Source organism: Tiliqua scincoides, chromosome 4 (genome assembly GCF_035046505.1).
Source record: "Tiliqua scincoides isolate rTilSci1 chromosome 4, rTilSci1.hap2, whole genome shotgun sequence".
NCBI classification, from domain to species: Eukaryota; Metazoa; Chordata; class Lepidosauria; order Squamata; family Scincidae; genus Tiliqua; species Tiliqua scincoides.
In genome coordinates, this window is record NC_089824.1 from 215,512,550 (window position 1) to 215,525,900 (window position 13,351).

The 13,351-nt window shown below is 45.2% G+C and overlaps 1 protein-coding gene across 1 annotated transcript in view; it reads right to left on the reverse strand.

Annotated features, from left to right (window-relative positions):
* LAMA5 (laminin subunit alpha 5) overlaps window positions 1–13,351 on the reverse strand; it is a 213,091-nt gene that overhangs the window by 64,718 nt on the left and 135,022 nt on the right. Inside the window, exons 23-31 of the mRNA XM_066625238.1 lie at window positions 11,756–11,885; window positions 8,630–8,772; window positions 8,437–8,543; window positions 7,141–7,294; window positions 5,426–5,586; window positions 3,666–3,774; window positions 2,402–2,499; window positions 1,638–1,836; window positions 394–520 (exon numbers count right to left, since the gene is read on the reverse strand). Of these exons, the coding sequence (XP_066481335.1) occupies window positions 394–520; window positions 1,638–1,836; window positions 2,402–2,499; window positions 3,666–3,774; window positions 5,426–5,586; window positions 7,141–7,294; window positions 8,437–8,543; window positions 8,630–8,772; window positions 11,756–11,885 (1,228 nt within the window). The remainder of the gene's footprint in view (window positions 1–393; window positions 521–1,637; window positions 1,837–2,401; window positions 2,500–3,665; window positions 3,775–5,425; window positions 5,587–7,140; window positions 7,295–8,436; window positions 8,544–8,629; window positions 8,773–11,755; window positions 11,886–13,351) is intronic.

The window sequence follows — 13,351 nt, forward strand, 5'->3', positions numbered from 1 at the left end:
CCAACTTTAGCTCATTCCTTGCTATCTTCTTCACAATAATTCTTAAGCTTGGGCTCTGGCCCATAAAAGCTTGTGCCACGAGAAACCTTAGTGTTTAAGATTCCACAAGACTCTTTTACATAAGAACAGCCCCGCTGGATCAGGCCAAAGGCCCATCTAGTCCAGCTTCCTGTATCTCACAGTGGCCCCACCAAATGCCCCAGGGAGCACACCAGATAACAAGAGACCTGCATCCTGGTGCCCTCCCTTTTGTGTGTTTCCTATGCTGCTGACATTATATAAAGCCCTTTTCCTGAGGCTGGACAGGGAGGCATTGGGTTAGTTTTGGCAAACCCTCGGTCCAAGTATCCACACTGTATAAAGAGCCCCACATCAAACCTGTGGGCTACTTACCCTGCCAAATTCGTCCACCATTGATCAACACTTCCACAGGGAAAGTGGGGTGACTGGGCTGGTAATAGTGCAAAATGAAGGCATAGCGTCCCAGACTCTGGATGCGACCACTTAACACGATGGCCACCTAAAAAAACACAAGGGAAACAACTCCAATATTACTGCCTACTTTATTTACATAGAGGATTTCTAACTCATAGGACCCCTTTGAACCTATGTAAGTGTTACTGCTTTGCTTGTGATGTTATCTAAAGAACAAATGTGCTTCCATATTTTGTGCTTTAACCCATTTTTGCCCAGACCATGGGTTGGTCACTGTTGCATTTGGTTCCTGTTGCATATATGCAACATTGGGCTGAAATGGCTTAAGTAAGGAGAACTCGGAATGAGAATCCAATTTTATGCTTTTTCCTTCCTAAGCAGATTTGGGGAGAAGGGTGGTATAAAGCCCTGGTTTTTCCCTATTTTTCTCCTATTTTTCAGTACTTTCAAGCATTTCCAGCTCCCCAGAATTTCTATATGTCTCAGCATCCTAAAAGCTGCTAAGACATCCTCCTGCAGTAGCCATTCAATCTGAAGCCAATGCAGAAGGGTCACATGACTTCTTAGACAAGTATTAAATGGATTAAGAGCCCAATCCTATTGCAGATTCCGCCAGCATAGCCGCAGCTTGGGGATGAAAAACAACAGAAGGCTGGGTTGCTTTTATTCCCATACAGAAAAATGGAAAACAAAAATTACATTAAAAGAAAAAAATGGAAAGTAAAAAAAAACAATACAATCCTGCTATTATAATAATAATAATAACTAGGTATTTATATACCTTTCTGGTCATCGGATTACTCCTCTGACTTGATTCAAGGTGGTTTACATAGGCAGGCATTTCTAAATCCCTCAAGGGGATTTTTACAAATATAGAGGTTCTCTCTTTCAAGAACCAACAACATTTCAGATGGATCTTCCTGGTTTGGTCTCACTTCTGGCCTCCAGTTCTCCCACGCAGGCTGACAAGCAGCTCTATCTCTCACATGGAGGGCAGCCAAGACACTTCTTACTCACACCAAGAGCAGGTGGAATCATTCAGCTCAGCTATACACTCTACCGGGTTTCACAGACCACCAGAACCCCACAATGCCATTTCTTTTCACACTGCAGAACAACAAACCTGCTCTCTAGAGAAAAGTTCTAATATCAACTGTTGTAGAATTTAAACAGTTCTATGTCTATGGCTTTTATCCACCCACCTGGGGAGCCTGTAGCAGGATGAGTTCTGCAGAAGAGTCCACCAAAGTTGGAGGCCGAATTGGAGATGCAGGTAGGATACCAGCTGGAGGGATGCTAAACGCATGAATTAGGGGGAAGCCCGGAGCTACTGGCAGCAACTGCCCTTCCTCTAGGACAACTGACTGGGAGATTTTCTGGTACCTTGATGGGACACAGGAGCTGCTATGAAAATAAGGAAAGAATTTTAAGGGCTCTGCGGTTAAGAGAAAAGACTAATTTTCTCATGGAACACAGCAAGGGAGGCTGGGGAAATTCAGAATGGAAAGCATAACACGCAGAGAATTATAGGATAGGTATGCAGTCAGTGAAAGGGCAGTGCCTCCAAATTGCTCTCCAGTATCACTTCTCCCACCTCCTCTATTCTTCTTCTTCAGTTGTAGGCAAATGACCAGATATGGGACGAGGTGAAGAGTTCAGATGTAAACTGACATCAATCTGGCCGTTGCTGCCAGATTCACCGTTTCTGAGGCCTCCCCACCCCCATTTCTCCCGCCTTCCTGCCCAGTTTCACCCCCTTCCTGCCCCTGCCTTACCTGCTCCAGCAGCAGTGGTGGGGTCCAGCGAGGGACAGGGAATGCTGCCAAAATGGCTGCCAATGAAGCACTCTGTGCACTGTCAGCAGCAATTCTGTGACAGAGGAACTCTAACAATGCTACTGCCGGCAGCATAGCATTAGGCTGCAAATCAGATTTGCTCATAATAGTCATTAAATCTCAAAAGTTACCTGTTTGGTGAGAATGCTCCATGGACACTGATGCAATGGACCTGTGGTTCCACATACTCCAAGGTGAATTGGTCATATGGGACCAGGTATACTTTATACTAAAAGCAAAAGACAAGAAGTGTGCAGAAGATGAGAATAAATCTTATCAAATCAACTCAAAACCTGTGACCCCCCCCTCCCCCCAAGAAAGATACAGAAATGAAAGAGGTAGCAGGACTGATCAACTGCCTTGGCGAAGGGGGCTTAGCATCTATCTCTTCAAGTGGCAACACCACTAAGAAGGAAGGGAAGCCAGTGAATATGTTGTGATATAATTTCTGTTTAGTAAGCTTTAAAATCTTGGAGCTACATGAAAAGAGGGATATAAATTTAAAAACATTTGTGGGATACCGTAGAACTCCCAGGTTTGCTGCACACACACAAAGTGTCCACAGTGAGGACAAGCAAAAAAAAAAAAATCATGTTACTACTGCAATTAGATAAAAAGCATTTCATAATTTTTCTAACCACAGAAATAGTAGCTACAATCTATAGTGTGTTCCTAAAACAAATGCTTCACTCCTTGCATTAGCAGACCACTTGTGTGATGAGTTATCTGCCCACATCAATTAGCTGCAGTAACATCTGCATGGACTCTCAACCACACTGACTGAACACTGGCCTAGATCAAATCCATGTCTCTTGCTCTGCATGTCACTGACTGCATGTTCTAGTCAAAATTTTACTGGCAGGCAAATATTTATTTATTTTAACTTACACCCCCTTGTTTATTTATTTCCCGAGTGCCAGATCTACACTGCCCTCAAATGAACTCAAATATGGGTATGAAATGGCCAAAAGTGGGTAGAGGGCAGGAGGAGGAAAGAAGATCTCTTTGGGGAATGGAAAGGAGGAGTTGATGCAGGAATGAAACCGGGATGGGCAGCTAGAGTTTTCCAAAGTAGTTTTAATTGTTCAAGAGTCTTTTAAAAATATGTTATTAATGAATAAACAAACCTTTCCCTTAGTGTACAAATCATTTTTTCAGATTGAGTATCTGGAGAGCAATCAAACCCCTTTTCTACCACCGAGCGCAGGCTGGCAGCTCAGGACTCCTTTCAAGACTTGTCCCAGCCTTCCTGCACTTGAATGCAGGTTGTATTCAAAGTCATACCCCCAGCTTCACGCTCTCTCCAGTTACCATTCTGCCAGCCCTGAAGTGAGAATACTCAGGCTTGCTGTTGACGCATCTCATGGTGGGCTATGCTTCACTTCGAAGGCTTACCAGGAAGAAATGGGCCTGATCCGCAGTAAACTGAATCGTAGCCTCTGTGGCCAGTTCAAAAACTGCCAAGCGATTTTGTGAATCTAAAACTATCCCACGGCAAAGGAAACTGCAAGACAAAAGCTTTCATCAAGTTCAAGGACAGGCTTATCCTGTCCGATACATTTTTTCTTCATGCTGACTTAATACAAAACCTTTGCATTGCACTCTTTGAATTGCTTTCCTTGAGTAATAACAAGGGCATGTTTCCTAAGGATATCCCAGGCCCTCATTTCCTATTGTTAAAGTCACAGCCTGAAGCTGCACTTGCAAAAAGGAACCCCCAGACAATGTAATCAATCTGTCATTTACATAAATACTGTCTAGCTGTTTAAACACCAGGGCTCAGGATGCTCATGCTATTTCCATCTCAGTCATGCCCTGTTTTGCAGATGTGGGCTCGTTCTGGCACTAATACATACAGTACTGAATGTCTAAATGGCATGGGCCTTCCACTCAACTGCAAGAAATGCAAATATTTTGACCATGAGACCTCCCAAGCATGCTGAATGGTAAAGCAGAATGGGTAGTGCCCTCAAACCTCACTGCCTCTCCACCCCAATTAAAGCAATACAATAGGACAGTGGTTCTCTCTCCTTTAGTACCAGGACCTACTTTTTAGAATGAGAATCTGTCAGGACCCACCAGAAGTGATGTCAAGATTGGAAGTGACATTATCAAGCAGGAAAAGTTTAACTATCCTAGGCTGAAATCCTACCCACACTTACCCAGGAGTAAGTCCCATTTACTATCATTGTTAAAAGCATCTTCATAGCCTGTTAAAAGTACAAATCTGTGACATGTCCCCAAATGCAGTCACATACCATCACATCACACCAAGTCTAATATGTTAAAAAATAAAATATTGAAATGAATGGGGATCCACCTGAAATTGACCTGTGACCCACCTAGTGCGTCCCAACCCAGTTTGAGAAACACTGCAATAGGATGTGTGTCTGCCCTTTGCAGTCATTGTGTGTGCTGGGGGATTACAGGAGCAGTCCAAATAACTGTGAAATTGGCTCCATGAAAAGCCCTCTGCAGAAACCTAGAAAGTATGCTGTAGATCAGGGATGCCCAAACCCTGGTCCTAGGCCCACTTGCAGCCCTTGAGGACTCCCAAGCCGGCCCTCAGGGAGCCCCCAGTCTCCAATGAATCTCTGGCCCTCCGGAGACTTGCTGGAGCCCACACTGGCCTGATGCAACTGCTCTCAGTGTGACTGCCAACTGTTCCACCTCTCGCATGAGCTGTGGGACGAGGGTTCCCTCCACTGCTTGCTGTTTCACATCTGTGATGCAGCTGCAGCAGCAAAGAAAAGGCTGGCCTTGCTTTGTGCAAGGCCTTTCACAGGCCTTGAGCTATTACAAAATATTCATTCATTATTATAAGTTCCATCTCTAATATATTCATTTATGTAAATTTATTCAAATCTGAAATGTAAATTAATTCTTTTTTTTCCTGGCCCCCGACACAGTGTCAGAGAGAGGATATGGCACTCCTGCCAAAAAGTTTGGACACCCCTGCTGTAGATCCATGTGGCCCTAATTCTCATCTCCGTTTTGACCAAGTCATGCTTGAGGAAGTTGGGATCATTAACTCAGGAAGGCTTACTTCAAATTCAGAGACTCCTGCTACAATGAAAGCAGGACAAGCAAAGAGCAGAAAAGCCCTGTGAGATGTGCATATTCCTCCATTAGGCCCACACACCCTGAGATCCTACCTGTACTTGCAGGTGTATAAAGCAAGAGTGCCCTGTTGGCTGGCAAGTTGTGGTGAACTCACTGCTACAACAACCCGCTGAGGAACATCAGTGTTGACATATTCGACCAGGAGTGTGTACCTCCCTGGCTGAGGGACAACGATCTGCAGTTGCACTTCAACCTACACAGAGGAAACAACCACACTAAGGATAAAAGGGCACTACTTAGGATTCAGGTGAGCCTGATCCAGATCTCTGCTTGGAACCAGATTGTGTGTGACATCATCCATGAGTCACTTCTGAAGCAATGTCTCCCTCCAAGGAAAAGCTTTTGGAAAAATTCCAGAGAAGGAAGTCACAGAGCTGAAATACCCATATACTTTACAGGAAAGACCCATGGGTGGGAGCAGGATAGAAGCTTGTACCTAGTTCAACAATCTTTCCTAATTTCACTATAAAGCTGTTTGTTGCACATAGTCCTTCACAGCAATAATCCCAAGGAACTCTTATTGAGTAAAACATTACATCAGAATTTGTATTATGGTATTCCTATGAATATTTACTTGCAAGTTGTTGCAGGGTGTTGAACAGTGTTTACTTCTTAGCAAGTGTGAATAAGATTACAGCCCTATCCTAACTAAATCCTTCCCCCCCCCCATACAGCTGCACCAATGCAGAAGGCAGTTTGGAGGAATCCTTGAGATAAGGAAACTAGTTGTTTTACCAGGGAGCAAGCATCTAACGCCCCAGCAAATCTTCTCAGATATGTGCCAGTTAGCCCCATTCTACCCACCCCACATCCCTGGCTTACCTTCACTGCTAGATGTAGCCAGCAGTGGCAGTGGGCCTCTGGCATCACCACCTTTTGCAGCGGCTGCCCAAAATGGATGCCAGTGGCATTTAAATGTCCAAAATGGTTGCTGGCATACAGCCATTTATGATAGCAGAACTGCGCTCCAGCGTCACAAGGCTATAAGTTCTCTACACCTCTGGTGTCAGATGCAGTGAGCCACTGTGGGTGCAATCCTAACCCCTTATGTCAGTGATTTCCAGCACTGACATAAGAGCAATGCAGCTCTCAGGTAAGGGAACAAACATTCCCTTACTTTGAGGAGGCCTCTGTGAGTGACACCCAACTGCAGGATGCAGCACATGTCCCATTGATACCGCTATGCCAGTGCTGGAAAGCACTGACATAAGGGGTTAGGATTGTGCCCTAAGTAGATCCAGGAAAAGCAAAATTCAGGCTCACCAGTGAATTCAATTTGTTTGCTGAACAGAAGGCTCTGATTCAAATTTGAGAGTCCAGCATGCTTGGGCTAGAGTTATGAACTCAAATTCCAAGGCAACACTTCTTTCCTACAGTCAACATAAGAACAGTCCTGCTGTATTAAAGGTTCATCTAGTCCAGCATCCTACTTCCCACAAGTGGTCAACCACATGCTTCCAGAAAGCCCACTAACAGGACATGAAGGCAACAGTAATCCTCCTTTGTAAACTTTCCAGAAATCTGTTATTCGGTAGAATACCACATTTGATCTTAGAAGTTCCATGAGCTATAGACCAATCCAACCAAGATGTATTTCTGAAAAGCAGCAGGGCAGCATTTGGACCACTGGTAGATGAGACAGAGGAAAAACACACTTTTCCTACTAGGGGAAGAGCGTGGAGAAGGTGAATTTTACTCTGAGAGCTACAGGTTCTAACTAAGAATGAGTATGAATGGAACTGCTTACATCACTGCCACTGCATACGACCATTTCAGGCTGTGTAGGGGTGATGTGCTCCTTCGGACAGGGCTTTGGTAAACTGTTGTCCAATTTGCACACAGCGTCTTCTCCTGACCCAAAGGGGAACTGCTCCATGGGCAAGTACTGATACAGGAGACAGCTAGAAAAGGTCAGAAACAACTTATTTCTGCATTAAGATAACTGGAAGGATAAAGCACTGTATTTTCTCAGAAGTTGTCTGGAAAAGAATTTGATTAAAAGCAAAAAATATTGGCTCCAATGCCACAGGGAAGTGTATATCCAATATCAAGCAGAAAAAGTACAAATAGTTAGTTTGAAAAGGACAGAAAAGGTTGCCTGAAGCTCAGCAGTGCCAAGGGATTTAAGTTTGCATGCAAGATTGTAGCCATTATGTGTACCACTTAAATGTACCACTCTCTCCCAAATAAAGTTCATAGAGACTGTCAAAACCATCTGAAGATAACCCAGTGCCAGCCATCCCATAAGAACACAAGAACAGCCCCACTGGATCAGGCCATAGGCCCATCTAGTCCAGCTTCCTGTATCTCACAGCAGCCCACCAAATGCCCCAGGGAGCACACCAGATAACAAGAGACCTGCAAGGCCTCCTGGGAATTGTAGTTTAAGAACATAAGCACAGCCCCACTGCATCAGGCCATAGGCCCATCTAGTCCAGCTTCTTGTATCTCACAGCGGCCCACCAAGTGCCCCAGGGAGCACACCAGATAACAAGAGACCTCATCCTGGTGCCCTCCCTTGCATCTGGCCTTCTAACATAGCCCATTTCTAAAATCAGGAGGTTGCGCATACACATCATGGCTTGTAACCTGTAAAGGATTTTTCCTCTAGAAACTTGTCCAGAAACTTGTCCCCTCTTCAGCATATGGGAGATCTTATGGTGCCTTCCAGATATTTGGTATTGCTGGTTACAAATATGATGTCCTCATAACTTGCTGGAAATCTCGCATGAGATCACTGTATTCGTGAGGCACCAATCAATTCTTTACACTGCCCATTTGGCTGAATTCCAAACATGTCTGGATATTTGTGTCCCAGCTACTAGTCCTTCTAGATCATAAAGGTTCAGTAACTAAGAGGCCTTGCTGAAAATTCTCTATGAAAACCAACAATGCGTTGAGAGATCCCCAGCAGAAGCTGAGACACTGTGCTCCTTACATTGGGAAGCAGGACTATGCAGAGCATTCAAAAGTGTGTTTTAGCATTTATGGCCTAAAATGGTGTAAACTAACCTTACATCAAAGTTGGAAAAAGAAATCTTACTTGTTACCAGCCTGTTCAGGTGATGGGCTATGAGTACAAGGATCTGAGACTTTCAGCTGCAATATGGGAGCCTCATAGTATGAACTTGGCAACAAGACAAGGTAATCCTGGAATGAAGGATGGAAAAATGAGACTCAGCTCCTTTTGCCTCTGTCCTGATTAAAGATGAGGAAAGGGAGAGGATAATCCTTACCAGCAGTATGCCCTCAGCTTCAATGATCAGAGACCATACATGAGGACTCAACACAAATGGCTCACCAAAGTTATTTTGAGGTACAGTGACAAAAGCTGGCTCCTTGGTAGGTACAAACACAATCTGCTTGGTCTGATCTGTACCTGGGGCACAGAAAACAAAGGTCTACTTTCAGTTAGGCCTGGAAAAAGCACACATTCTCTAACTAGATACTGAGAATGAGTTAGGAAAGCCACGAGAAAAGAATCTGCGCTTGGGTGAACATATGCATCTGTCAAGTTCTTGCATCAATCCTGATCAATCCTCACATTCCTAAGCATCCATTAGCAGGTTTCGTGATGAGAATCCAGGGCTCCAAGTTTGATATATAGATGGAACTATTCAGCTGGATCTTACCCTTCCAACAGTGTGACAACAGGGTGGAAAAGGTCCATTGACATCCTAATCCTGTCAAACCCCCACTCCTGAAGATGCAACCAGAGCACATACTTCAACCTGCAGGGGTGGCAGTTCCGGAGGTCTCCTCTGAGTAAGAGAACAGAAGCCTCCGCCATCCGGTTGCAACAGTGTGGCTGGTGGGGGGGGGGGCAGAATTGGAGCCCCACATCTGTAAATTTTATGGACTTATTTACAAGGCTGGATTACTTGTATCAAGCATAATAGCCCTGGTAGTATACAGTGGCACAGCAAATGAACAGAAGACTTCAGTGGATCTAGATATCCCAGTAGGCAGCTGCAGTTAGCTGATTAATCATATCAGTCAAAACAACAAAATTAAAGGAGATCTGGCAGTTCCGCCTTGAAACACCAGATTTAGCACTGTCAGTAGCAAAGCCTGCATAGACAAAGCATTTCCAGTTGATAGGTGCCCAAGGATTTATTTTCAAAAGCCATGCTGTTTCTCTTCTCAGGTGAAGGAACTGAAAATTGGCACTGCTAAGGACAGTCAATCTGCAAGTGAACTGCATTAATGAAAGGGAAGTTCATCTTTGAGGAAAGCCAGCTGGTGCCCAGGCAGAACAATTCAAGCAGCACTCGCAGTCCATTTTGCTGCCAGTATAATTCAGCATCACAGGCAATCCTGAGCTGCTCATTCCACCAGGACTGCCAAACTTTCATTCTGAGCTTTCATTCTAGGACTTTCATTCCGAAACGGCTGCCATGGCATACTGTGCGCAACAGGGCTGCCACCAGCAGCTTCTTGGGGGAAGGGGACTTTTGTCCCCTTCCTCCGGGTAAGGCAAGCAGCCCCACAATGGGGCTACCTGATTCTGTGGCAGCCCTTGGGCTGCTGTACAATCAAAAGCTTCCGCATTGGGCTGTGCAATTCGACACAGAACTGAGGATCTGGAGGAGCTGAGCTCCACCAGTCCTGCCTCCCTCCCACCCCGCTACCTCCCCTCAACTCACCTCCTCCTCGCCCCCTCTCCACCCTCCCCCCACCCTGGAACACCACCTCCCCCCAGGACCTTACCTACCCCCCCCCCCACGACCTTACCTACCCCTGGCAGTTCAGGCAACCATGGAGTGGCAGAGCACAGCAGTTCCACCAGCACTAAGGGCTCGCAAACGTGCTTTACGGCAAGTCTGCAACAGTGCATGCTGGTGGTAAGCCAGTGCGCACTGTTTAGGATTGGGCCCTAAGTCATCCAAGGAAGTGTAGGAGCTTCACCGCTAGCTTCAGTATTGGCCTACTTTCTTGCATTTTGCATTTGCAAGTAACATGGTTGCACAAAAACTGTATCCCACTTGTATAAGCTGTAGAGTCAGGAAAGGAAATCCGTCCTAATCTCTCCTGAGATCAAACCACGGGATTCAAATGATCCTTTTTCATATCGTTTTAAAATCCTTTTTTCCATTTCTAAGAATACACTCAGGCTAAATATTTTGGGTTAGTTTTGGGTTTTTCTAACAGCACATCTGAGAAAAGCATTATCTTCATGCTTCATCTCAAGAAAGAACTTTCCTAATGAATCATGGTTTTAATCTGCTGAAAGAAAATGTTATTTTGACTGGCAAACACCAAACAGAAACAAATTCATTTTAACATCTTCTGGCCAACCATCTCAGAAGTGGTACCCAAGCTATAATTTATTATCAATGCTCATTTCTCTTTCTCTGTCTCTGTCACAAAGACATAGAGATTGCTCCTGAATTTATAGAGGGGGAAAAAGATAATGAGATAAACATAAGTGACTGATGATCACTAATGATCGCATCTGATGATCAGATACTGAATAGTTTATAGGCAGACTTTAGCAAAACCTTGAATTACAGCTCAGTCCTATTAGGAGCTTTATAGTATTGCAATCTGGAAGTGCATGGAGCTGCATGTTTCCGGACCACTGCCACAGATGGCAGGGAGGACCCCACAAGTGGTGAAGAGGAGCCCTGCTGACCCTAGTAAGTTGGCGAAGCAGGGAGGTGGGAGGATTAGGGGAAGACCAAGGGCATTGTCAGAGGCAGGAGGAGGTGGGAATGGTGTGAGCAACTTGCACCGGGTGTTATCCCCTCCAGAGCCAGCCAACCTCCTCTGACTCAGACCTGCAACAGCTAAAAAGCTGGCACAGGTCTGGGGAAACCCACTGGTGCACATGGGGCTTATGGAGGGGTAAGAGAAAATATTTTCCCTTTCTGCCCCCAGCCTCCTAATTGCCCCCAGCCCATTTTGGCACAGCTGCCTGCTAAGGCAGGGAAAAGGATAGGATTGGACTGTTAGTAGAAGGATGAATGCCAGAAGCAGACAGCAATCATTTGAATGCCACTGTGTCAGTCCCAGTACAGATGCTTATCACACTCTATGGGCGCAATCCTAACCCACTTTGGAGCAACAACGTAAGGGCAATGCAGCTCCAAGCATTACCTTACTTTGAGGAGGCCTCCATGAGTGACACGCAACTGCAGGATGCAGCACACGTCCCATTGAAACAGCTATGCCAGTGGGGGAAAGTTGGTTAGGATTTGTGCCTAAGAAACTCAAATGATTTTTTTCTCTTTTGATTACCAATAATAAGCAGCCTAAGAATGGAATTTGCAGGAGAGAAAAACACACACACACACACACTTCAGGAAACAGCACTGCAAAAATGGGACAGGGATAAATAGGTGACAATCTGGTATCCTTACCTTTCCTTCGTGGCTGATAAGCTGTAATTTTCCCATACACAGTGGCAGCTCCAGGATTAATATATTGAAGGATGATATGGAAGACATAGAGCTCTGCTTCTCTCACGTGCACTGTGACTTTGACTTTGTTCTGCAAAAGGCAAAAAGCACATTGGGCACATATTGCAGCAGGGCAAGTTCTGAGCCTGTTTCCTTGCCTGCCTTTCTATCTGTCTCTGCCTCTCTAGGTGCCCTCCCCTTTGCAACTGCCACTGCTCCTAGGGGCAAACTGCCTGGGGAAATGCAAAGTCTATTACACAGGTGGCAAAATCTTTTGGGGAGGGGGAAGAAAATGCTGCTTTGCAGACAAGCAAAGGCCAGCTCATGTGCTGATTGATTTTGGTAGGGATTAGTCCAGAAGTGAAAAATGCACTTACAGTTGCCACAAACATTAAACTTTCCTTCCTCAAGGACTGAGACCCTCCCTTCCACATTTGCAGGCCCCTGGTTGACGTAGCGGAAGACGAGGCGGAACAGGTCAGGGGAGGTTCACACTGAGGGTCACCACTACCTTGGACTGGTGGGAGAGAAAGGGGAGAGAAGCAGAGCACACCTTAAATAACCTCCACCATCACCTGCCGCCAGCCACCAGCTCAAGCTCAAGCATAGCATTCCTGGATTCCTGCTCCCAAAAGCAGCATGCCAAAGCAGGTAAGAAACAAAGCCAGTACCATCCTGTTATTACAGAATGGCTGAACTGCCCAGAGGGATGCCTCAGAAACACTCACTACAAGGCACACTGCACCTATGTCATCTGTCCAGCCTTGCCAGTAAAGCACAAACCACAGCCAAAGAATCAAGGTAAGAGAAAAGGACAGCAGAAAGAAATTGAGAGAGGCAGATAACTTCCTAAGAGAGGTGCACAGTATTTGGCTAACACCTGCTTATCATTTTGCAACCTGAAAGGATGGGAGTGCTTCCAAAAATCATGGGAAGGTTTATACAGAAATTTGCTTGTGAGAGAGACTCGGGAATGATAAGAGACCAACAATGCCTCAATATACCTATGTCTTTCTTGCACACAGGGGTGCACATAAAGCCTTCTAAGACTATGTCTTTCAACAAAGGAGTGACCTACAGAGAGGAAATGAGAGGCGCCTCTTGGTCCAGTTCATAGTCAGATCTTTCTTTGAAAGAACCTGCCTCATTGTGGTTGGAAGAGGAGGGCACCACCTAGACTGATGGTGACAGGTAGAGAGAACATGACCTAATCCCAAAATCAGGTTGAGGAAAACAGCATTAAGATACTCTCACAAACTTTAATACAATGGTTGCACAAAGTTAAAACACAGTGAGTATTGTGAACATGACCAGCCCCAAGCTGCATGACTGCACATTCCCTCTTCCCCTCACATGTGCAAATTGGAAGATTCTGCTCCTCATTTGCAACTAATCATATTCTGATAGGCCCAGCCAAAACAACCATCTGTGGTTTGCTGTAAACCAAGAACAGATGTATTCAATCCGCACAGGCAAAGGGAGGAGAGAATGTGTGAGCAGAAAACTGGTGTTTGCAATGTTAAACTGTGATTTAGCATTGCATGTGATCACTCTTAA